This window comes from Scardinius erythrophthalmus (assembly GCF_964197995.2).
Source record: "Scardinius erythrophthalmus genome assembly, chromosome: 4".
Taxonomy (NCBI): Eukaryota; Metazoa; Chordata; class Actinopteri; order Cypriniformes; family Leuciscidae; genus Scardinius; species Scardinius erythrophthalmus.
In genome coordinates, this window is record NC_138224.1 from 42,416,205 (window position 1) to 42,425,715 (window position 9,511).

Consider the following 9,511-nt stretch of genomic DNA (forward strand, 5'->3'; position numbering starts at 1 on the left):
TGGACCTTATTTGTATTACTGACTATTGTTTCTTGTTCCCTGTCTGTGACCCTATCGTTTGCCTTCCCTGATCCTTTTTTCAGTTATGTCCTCGATTATCGTGCTGTATGACTATTGTGCATCTAACATAATACATAATCCGGTAAATGATAAATAAAACTCTTAAAAATGTCTGGAAATTGCCACCACAAAATCAGTTATTTTGATCGATAAGCATGATATCATGATAATAGCACGCATTGTTGGGGAAATATTCATGAAAATATGAGGAAAAGAAAATGCCACAATGTCTCTTTATTCTCTTATTTATTTATGTATGTAGGGTGAAGAGAAACAGATCAAGGATCAGCAACAAACTATACTTTAAAATATATTATTTAACATTATTAGATTTACTGCTTTAACAAAACACTTTTGAGTCACAGGTGATATTCATGGGTCCTGTCTGTCTCAGTGCTAAAACTCTTAATACACACTTACATGTATAGACAGCTCAGACTTTTATACAGTAATCTATTGCAAATTTCAAACACACTTTAGTCCTCATTAATATTGCTTAACCCTCTGAGGTCGGCAATCACGCCGGCGTGATTTGCTCGCTTTTTTCTTATCAGTTCAATTGATCAGTTCAATAATCTGTTGACTTTGATGTTACAAACCAGTTCCATACATCAATCGATCCTGTTAAGTGAGTATTATTTTTGTGTATACTCACAATAAAAACAAAGTGTTGTGCTTTTTGACAAATAAAGAAAAATAAACATGATGCGAGTTCTGCCTACTCTCTGTCAGTGAAGTCAATTCTGAAACGCGTCCGAAAATGAACAATAACTCAGCGAATACTCAGTCAAACAGGCATACAGACACACAGGCATGAAGCTTGAATTCTCTTCTTTTGAATGAAGTCATTTATATAAAAAAAACAAATATTCTCAGTTTATGTAATCTGTAAGAAAAGAGAGAGATGTCAGTCGTTCTCATCTCAGCTCATTATTTTTAATTTGACCCCGCCCACGGAGAGCGCGCGTTATTCAAATGCAAATGACTGAGGCAATCCTGCAAACGCCCCCATATCAGCTCGAGAAAACACATCAAGTTTATTCAGATCATTGTACTTGTTTACACCGTCTAATAATGGAAAATGTACCTCAGAAGTGCTGGTATTTCGAGGAGCAACAGATGCCTCTGAGCTGAGGAATACTGTAGTAAGTTTTTTCATTCTCAAGTGAATCGCGTTTCTGTGTGTGAATGAATGATCCGCTTTTATATTCCTTATAATAAAAACGAAAGACCTATGTTACAGACATATGAAAGACAACATTTCGTTGACTAGTTTTGGATAGATTATAAATTTTTACTGTAAAATATCTGCCACCTCAAATAATCTTTTGTTTGCCAATTTTTGCTCAAATAAAGTCATCAAAAAATATGTTATTAGTGTTTTTCCAATGTAGCCTAGGCTATATTCAAAGTAATGAATCCTTAACTTTGAAATATGTATGATAAAATGTATACTTAGTTTTTACAAAGAAAGATTACATTTGAATAGTTGTAATTTAACCTTTTTAATAAAAAAATATTTACAAGGTATATGTAAACAAACTATTAAAATGTAAATATAGGCCTTTTCTTTAAATAATTTTATTGTGTTTTATTAGTGACAAATTTGGGGAGAGGATACATATTCTAAAACTGAAAATACAGTATGAGAATTAACTGCACAATTACTAGACATGTTTTCTTGCAATTACTTGCATTCTTTCTTGTGGCTCAGTGACACACCTGAATGAATGGCTCATTAAGCATGTGGGCCTCATTGTATCCTCGGGTGCAAAACACTAAATATGCATGATGGTTGTGGATCGTTAACGCCCACTCGCATATGCCTTTCCAAACAGAAAGTGTCTTTCACAATCTAAATCAATGTATTGTTTTATGTGAATGATTAGGCAGGATGATTTTCAGATCATTTTGAAGAAAAAACTCTAGGCGACAACATTCATTATTCAAAAGGCTTATTGACACATATTTAGTATGTGTTTTGTGGCCTTATTTCAGAAACTTTAGTTTTTAGTTTTTTCAATAACCATGCATAAACATTATTCTCTCAAAAATACAAACATGTACATATATTTTGCTCACATATTATGGTAGCCATGTTTGTGCTAAATAGAGTGTAATTACACCTTTGCCATTAATATGTTTATAAGCAACTGAAAAAAGCACAAATGTCAGGGCATGTCAGAACATCTCAAGGACCCCCAAAACACCTTAGACCCCAGAGGGTTAATCATGTTAATGATTCTTCATGATTTTCATCTTAAATCATATGCTGAAGGTTCAGAATTATTGGAATCACATTCTGGAAAGCTCCTGTTATCTTAAGGGAAACAGTAGGAAACCACTGAAAGTGTTGCGATTATACTGGTCATCAAATATCCTGCAGCCAGACGAAAGTCTCACATAGACAACATCTCCAACCTCCAGGATCAACACAACTCCATTCGAGGAGTTTAACCCTTGCTCGGGCTGATAAGCACGTGCTACAACCATAAGCTTTCCATTCTTAAAAATGTCTGCAGTTGCTACAGTTGGGCCACGACCAAATACAGAGACTCTGAACATGTACGCTCCTTTCAGTGGGGCTGTGAAAACACCTAAATCAAATAACAAGAGATACAGAATCAGATGTTTCCTCTATGATTGCTTTATACTAATAATTTTGATAAAATAGAAGATCATTTAATTATCTTATTCACATTTCACAACTGCAGAGAGGTCTGAATGGAGCAGAATGGTTTTCATTACTATAAACTGATTTCATTGATCATTACCTGTAATTGGGTTGTAGGCGTTCCCTATGTTTGTGAAGACGTTCCTGTAGGTTAGTGTGATTTCAGTGGTAAAGGGACCAATATCTCCTCTGCCAGATTGAGTCAGTGCAGCTGAAAAAGCTATTTCTCTGTCTGATATTGAAAAACATAAGCAATATTGTGATATATTACTGTATTACACTGAGAATGTACACACTGAATTTAACATCATTCAAGCAGTTTTACCTCTATTTTCCTTTCTCAACTCCTCCACTTGACCCAGAGTAAGATTTGAGATTTCTGTAAAGGAATAAAGATTCTGTTAAATGACATTCACAATACTTATTGTAATAGATAGATAACACAATTTACACAGTATATACTCAACTTTACACTAACATTTACACTATGCATTGTATAATTTGCAGTGGTGTTTTAATTTGAGGATCATTGATAAAAGAGTGAATGTTTTGGTGAGGTACCATCATTTTTCTTGTTCATCTCATCCCTCAGTTGCGTCTCTAAAGCTCTGATGTTGGTGGCCAGTTCTCTGTTGATGGTTTTCTGCTCTGTAACGGTGGCGGTCAGTTCTCTGATGTTCACTTTCTGCTCTGTAACTGTGGCGGTCAGTTCTCTCAGCGCTGCATAGATGTCAGGGAAGCTTGGTTCGCAGTTTTGTTGGCTGTCAGTTGAATCTTCATCTCTCAAAGTGTCTGTTTGAGGTGGATTCTGTCTTCCGTCCTCAGATCTGAGCTGTTGACTGATCTCATTCTCATTAAGTCCTCCATCTACCTGATGCTGTACGACACACACAAAGGTTTCCAACAGCAGCAGTAAACATACTAAACCGTTCATTCTTCACTGATGTTTGTTTCCAGCTCGTGCTCTTCATCCTCACAGCCTCTCATGTTCCTTTTATAGTGTCCTGATATACTGTTTTTTGTAAATGATTTACATTTCTCCAGAAAAACAAGTAGTTAATGGTTATTTATAATCAAAGGGATGTTCCGGGTTCAGTAGATATTTATATAGATCAGTAGTCAAGTCAAGGCTATTTTTTTATAATAGGCTACAGATTGTTTCAAAGCAGCTTTACAGGGATAACAGGAAAATAATGAAATAATGAATAATGTTTTTTCTAGAAGAAAATAGCATCATCCCAGCTTAAGTAAGTTCAGTGATGGATCGTTTTTGAATACCTGCTCTGGAGAAAACTGTAATGTCATCGTCCAACTCAGTTCGGTTCTCATATAATGGTGTCAATGCAGGCATCTCAATAATATTGTTGTATATTAATGTCCTCAACTAAGCAAGCCAAAGGCGAAAAAGGCGACAGTGGCAAGGAACCAGAACCTCATCAGGTGACAGAATGGACAAAAAAACCTTGGGAGAACCCAAGCTCAGTCAGGGGTTCTCCTCTGGCCAACGAACAAAGAGTCTGTGATTATAATTCAGGCAGCATTATAGGTCAGAAATCAGATTAGATCAGAACATTTAAAATATTTATCCAGTTCCATCTGGTTGAAGGTCGGAATCATCACGCCGGTATGCAGTGGTGTAGTGGTAAAAAAAGAGGTGGGTAAACTATAAATTCTGGTGGACCACGACGTGGTCACCCAGTAAGGTGGGCCACTGCCTTCCGGTGTATGTGTATCCTGATGACATCGCTATAGGCTATCATTTGATGGTACTACCAAGGGTATCACTGGTTGTTCCCTCATCATAGGTCACACAATCACTATTCAATTCATACATTAATCTAAGTTCTTGTTAAAGAGACTCAAAAAGGAATAATATGGTTGAAATTGAAGTTTACTAAATGACAAAACAGAGAGAGCAAAAATATTTAAGAGAGATCGAGAGGGAGGCTTATATCCAGGGCTTCCAATGCAATGCACTTGTGCATAATGATTAGGGATTTGGGATTATTTTCATAGTTGATTAATCTGTTGAATATTTCCTCGATTAATTGATTGTTTGGTCTATCAGAAAAATGTGGATCAGTGTTTCCCTGTAGAGGGAAAAGTCTTAAACCTGGTGCAGGCTTGATTCCCTCTGAATCTCTTTAACCCTCTGGAGTCTGAGGTGTTTTTGGGGCCCTTGAGATGTTTTGACATGACCTGACATTTGTGCTTATTTCAGCTACTTACAACATACTATTGGCCAACATGTAATTTTGTTGTATTCAGCACAAACTCTGCTACAATAATATGTGAGCAAAATGGATGTACATGTTTGCATTTTATAGAAAAAAAATATTATGCGTGGTTAGTATGTTTTGGGAAAAACATTGTCACTGCAATAAGGCCATTTAACACATACTGAATAGTTTTCCATAAGACTTTGGAATTACTATTCTTGTAGGCTAGAATTTTTTCTACAAAATGAGGTGAAAATCATTCTGACCACTCTTTCACAAACAACAATATAACGATTTTAATTTTGCATGTCAGTTTTTGTGTCAGCACTGCTGTATGCGTGGGCCATGAATATTAATGTAATTCACACCAGGGGTGTGACTAAAGACACTCCCCCCATGGCTAATGGGCCATCAAGGTGCTGTGAGGCAGCCTGAACAAAGAATGATGACCTAAGAATGATTCACTGATGAATAAAAAGTTAAAAAGAACAGCATTTGTTCAAAATAGAAATTTTTTCTAACAATGGAAAGACTTAAAGTTATTACTATCACTTACATCATTTCCAAAAAAGAAAGAAAAAAAGACCAAACTTTTGTTTTTTTAAAAAAAATATTTTTATTCAAAGAATCCTGAAAAAACTATTACAGGTTATAAAAAATATATATTAAGCAGCACAACGGTTTCCAACACTGATTTAAAACTCATTGCCGTTTTCTGTGACACACCACAGAGCTCTGTTATAAGTTGCTCCATAAACTCTTTATGTGACAAGTTACCATGTAGCTCTTTGTGCACAATGAAAGAGTTGGTGGAAGCAATGTCCAAGAAGTGTAGAAAAATCTTACTGTACCACTTCATGGTTATGTGCTGTGTTGTGTAGTACTGTATCAGCTGATCAGACAGGTCAACACCCCCCATGAGTTTGTTGTATGCAGTCACAGGTGCAGGACATGGAAATGTCTTTGTCCTCCATGTATCTTGTGTTTTCACCCTCATCTGCGCAGTGTCTCCTGTATAAGCAGAATGGATGGTTTTTGTCATTTCACACAAGAATAGGTAGGCTACTTTTATATTATGACGATGTAAACACAATTAGGCTACATTTCATCTGTAAAATATTACGTCTATGCGATCGCACTGAGAACTGAAGGTTCACATTCCTAAAAAACAACATCAAAATAAAACTTTTAGCATACATTATACAAAGTAAACTGCTGAGCAAGTGATGGTTATGGACAAACAATGTATAGTTGATGGGCCATAGAACGGAGAAATATCTATTTATGGGCCATAGACCGCGTCACCGCGAGTATCTGTTGATGGGTATCCGCACGCATTTAGTGACACACGCAATGAACGGATCGTTCGCGAACGACACACATCACTACATTTCAAACATTTACACCTGTATTCACAAACATCTGTGCATAAGGCAGTATTGAAGCGTGTCTTAGGTTAACCAAAATCGAGCATTTATATAAAAATATAATGTAGACAGTAGGCTATATCACATATTTTACCGGAGGCTGAAACATATTTGCACTAAATCACATTAGTAGATATTCGCAAACAAGCTACATTACGCATAAAGAAGTATTTTAGCATTATTTCAGTGTCATAAGCTAATCAAAACTGAGTGAAATATATATGAAGTATATAAATTTAGCACTGAAAGGTTGCCTACCAGTCTAGTTCACATTTTAACATGTTTCTGTCTATTTATAGATGCATATACATGTACGATATTAGGCTTAGTTCATGTTTTTACTCCAAACTCATTTCATAACATACATTTTAATCTGGCATGACCAGTTTAACATGTCTTACCTTAAAAATCTTCTCATCTTCAAATCGCGTACTTCTGAGGTAAATCCCAAGGTAAACAGCACAGCACAGCACAAGGTAAACAGCACAGCACAGCACATCTTCAAACTCGATGAAAAGCAGAGAGGAGTAAGTTACCGAAGTCTCTTATTCTTTGTTTTGAGGTGATGAGGGCGTTTACAGGTCTGCGTTCTGCCGCGTGGATCATTTGCATGTCAATCGCTCGTGCGCGCGTGGGTGTGGTCACATTATAGTTAATTAGGATGTGTTTGAGAAACTGTACATGTCGCTGCTTTCTTACGGATTACTTAAACAGAGAATATTTGTTTTTTATATAATTTACATATTTTAAAAATAGAGACTCCAAGCGTTGTATAGACATGTGTTTTAAGTCTGTGTGACAAACATTCGCTGAGTTACAGGTCATTTTCTGTCGCGTTTCAGAATGAGTTTCACATTGAGAGAGACGGCAGAACGCGCATCATGTTTATTTTTCTTTATTTGGCGAAAAGCACAACACTTTGTTTTTATTATGAGTATGCACAAAAAAAATACACACTTAACAGGATCGATTGATGTACAACACAAGCATATAAGATAAAAATTAATATTAGAATTTTGATTTTGTTTGCACTGATAAGGAAAAAAAACGAGCCTATCGCGCCGGCGCGACAGCCGACCTCAGGGGGTTAACAGTTGGGTTTTGACATGCTCCCTACATTAAACCAGCTGCCTGTAATGAATAAAAAAACAACAACTTTTTTTGCATCATTTTAATGATTTCCTGTTGCGGCTGCGATCAAGTTTCATTCTCGCGCAGCTTGTTTGTTGCCCTTCTCTTTGTTCCGTGTGTGTGTGTGTGTGTGGGGCTGTGTGTGTGTGTGTGTGTGTGTGTGTGTTTGTGTCGGCGCGCTGCGCTCTCTGCTCCGTGTTTGCGCGCTGCGCATTCTGCTCTGTAGTTAACGGCCCAAATGCTCGAATCATGTGCCGATCGGCGATCACGCACTGGAAAAGCAAAGTCCGCTCACATAACGTGAAATTCAGAGGTGGATAACCGCAATGTAGAGGTGGATAAACGCACTTTGGAGGTGGGCAAACGCTATTTCCAAATTTTGGGAGGTGCGTAAACGGCGTTTACGTGCGTTTAGCCTCCACTACATCCCTGCCGGTATGGAGATGAGTTTGTTGAGGATCAGTTCTGATGGCTGTCGTGTCGATGAGGGGAGAGTCTAGTTGACACAATCTCTGCTGACACTTCAGGGATGCGTTGTGGTCGTGTCTAGATGCAGATCCTCCATCTGATCTGGATACGGCCTAGATCCGGCATTGTGCATCCTTAAAGCCTGTGCACACCGGGATGATTATCGCGCGCACAATATGTTTTTCAGCGCATCTTTTTTTCATACCCAAGCGATTTTTACTTTTTACTGGCGATGCGCAGAGTGAATATGCAAATTCACTCCCTGAATCCTATTTGATCTGCAATTCCTCTCCATAACAACTCCCTCTTGTAAAGACCACCCATTGGCCCAACGACGGATATCCAATGGTCTGGGCGAATGTATAATGCGTGTATGTCTTTTCAGAGCTCCAGTGAAGTTCACTTTATTTATTAGAATTTAGTGTAACGTAAACGCATTAGCTCAAACGATATACAGGGAATTTTAATAATTAATCAGGAATTATTAATATATTGCATATTACAGTTACATTAAAATTATTGAAGCTGAAAAAATAGATAAATTGAATATATCAATATTCCATTCTTCATATCCGATTATCCTGATATCCTTTACTGGAAATTAATGTAATTATCGAACAGTTGTTTGTCCAGCAAACGACCATAAGATTAACTTATCAACTTCTCATAAAAGTTGTCACTTCTTATAACTCCAGGAAGATCAGTTTTCTGGCCATGAAATCTATTCTCCTGGCCTTATAAATTTAGGTTACCAAAACCGTAATCAAATTGTAGAGATTGTAGCTAGATCCAACATTTCAGGGACTCGTAATGTGGGAAATATAGACAGAATCAATTGCAGATATATTGGGTTTTAATAATTGAACTAAGAATACATCAAACTACACAATATACACGGATTATACCGTAAATCCTCTAATATAGGCCGGGGCCTTTATTTTATTCAAGTGCATCGCGGCCCAGGCCTTTATTGGAAGGAGGCCATAATTAGAGACAGGCCTTTATTTGTATTTGAGCAAAACCGACTACCAGTAGAATGAATAAAAACGAGATTTTGTGTCTATTTTAACCTATAAAATACTAGGTTAATTTATTGAAAACGTACAGTTAGTTACCATAACATTATGGTATGCATACAGAACATTAACAACAAATAAATATAATATAAATAATATTTTTTGTGAAAAGCAATGATTCATTTTGAAACAGTATTTGTTCCAGCAGTAGTAACGTTAGCTCCACAACAGCACGCATCTGTGCATTCATTGATTTCATTCATTCACACACACACTAGAAACGCGTGTCTTTTTGCGTGTAATTTACAGACAATATTGCGATTAGAACAAAGCAAATAGAACTGACCTATTTCTCAGCTGGATCCGTTGCTCCTCGAAATAATACTTCCAAGCACTTCTGAGGTAAATTTTCCAGGATTATTATTACTTAGATAGATGTGTGTTATCCAGCTGATTGTGGGTGTTCAGGTTTGCGTGGATCGCCTCAGATTATTTGCGTTTGAATAACGCGCGCTC

At 36.9% G+C, this 9,511-nt stretch overlaps 1 protein-coding gene across 1 annotated transcript; it reads right to left on the reverse strand.

The window, feature by feature from the left end:
- Positions 1-312: 312 nt before the first annotated feature.
- On the reverse strand, positions 313-3,703 carry LOC308689185 (uncharacterized protein). Its single transcript, XM_081362764.1, has 4 exons — positions 3,296-3,703; positions 3,060-3,113; positions 2,835-2,966; positions 313-2,657 (listed from the first exon to the last, which is right to left on the reverse strand). The coding sequence occupies exons 1-4, from the start codon at positions 3,666-3,668 to the stop codon at positions 2,377-2,379; spliced, it is 840 nt and encodes a 279-aa protein (XP_081218890.1). The 5' UTR covers positions 3,669-3,703; the 3' UTR covers positions 313-2,376.
- Positions 3,704-9,511: the final 5,808 nt, after the last annotated feature.

Excerpts from the sequence above, each read along its gene's own strand:
- LOC308689185 (XM_081362764.1), bottom strand. The coding sequence starts at position 3,668 with ATGAACGGTTTAGTATGTTTACTGCTGCTGTTGGAAACCTTTGTGTGT. Across the intron at positions 2,967-3,059 it reads GTTGAGAAAGGAAAATAGAG|ACAGAGAAATAGCTTTTTCA; the intron begins GTAAAACTGCTT and ends TTTCAATATCAG. Across the intron at positions 2,658-2,834 it reads CGCCTACAACCCAATTACAG|GTGTTTTCACAGCCCCACTG; the intron begins GTAATGATCAAT and ends TATTTGATTTAG.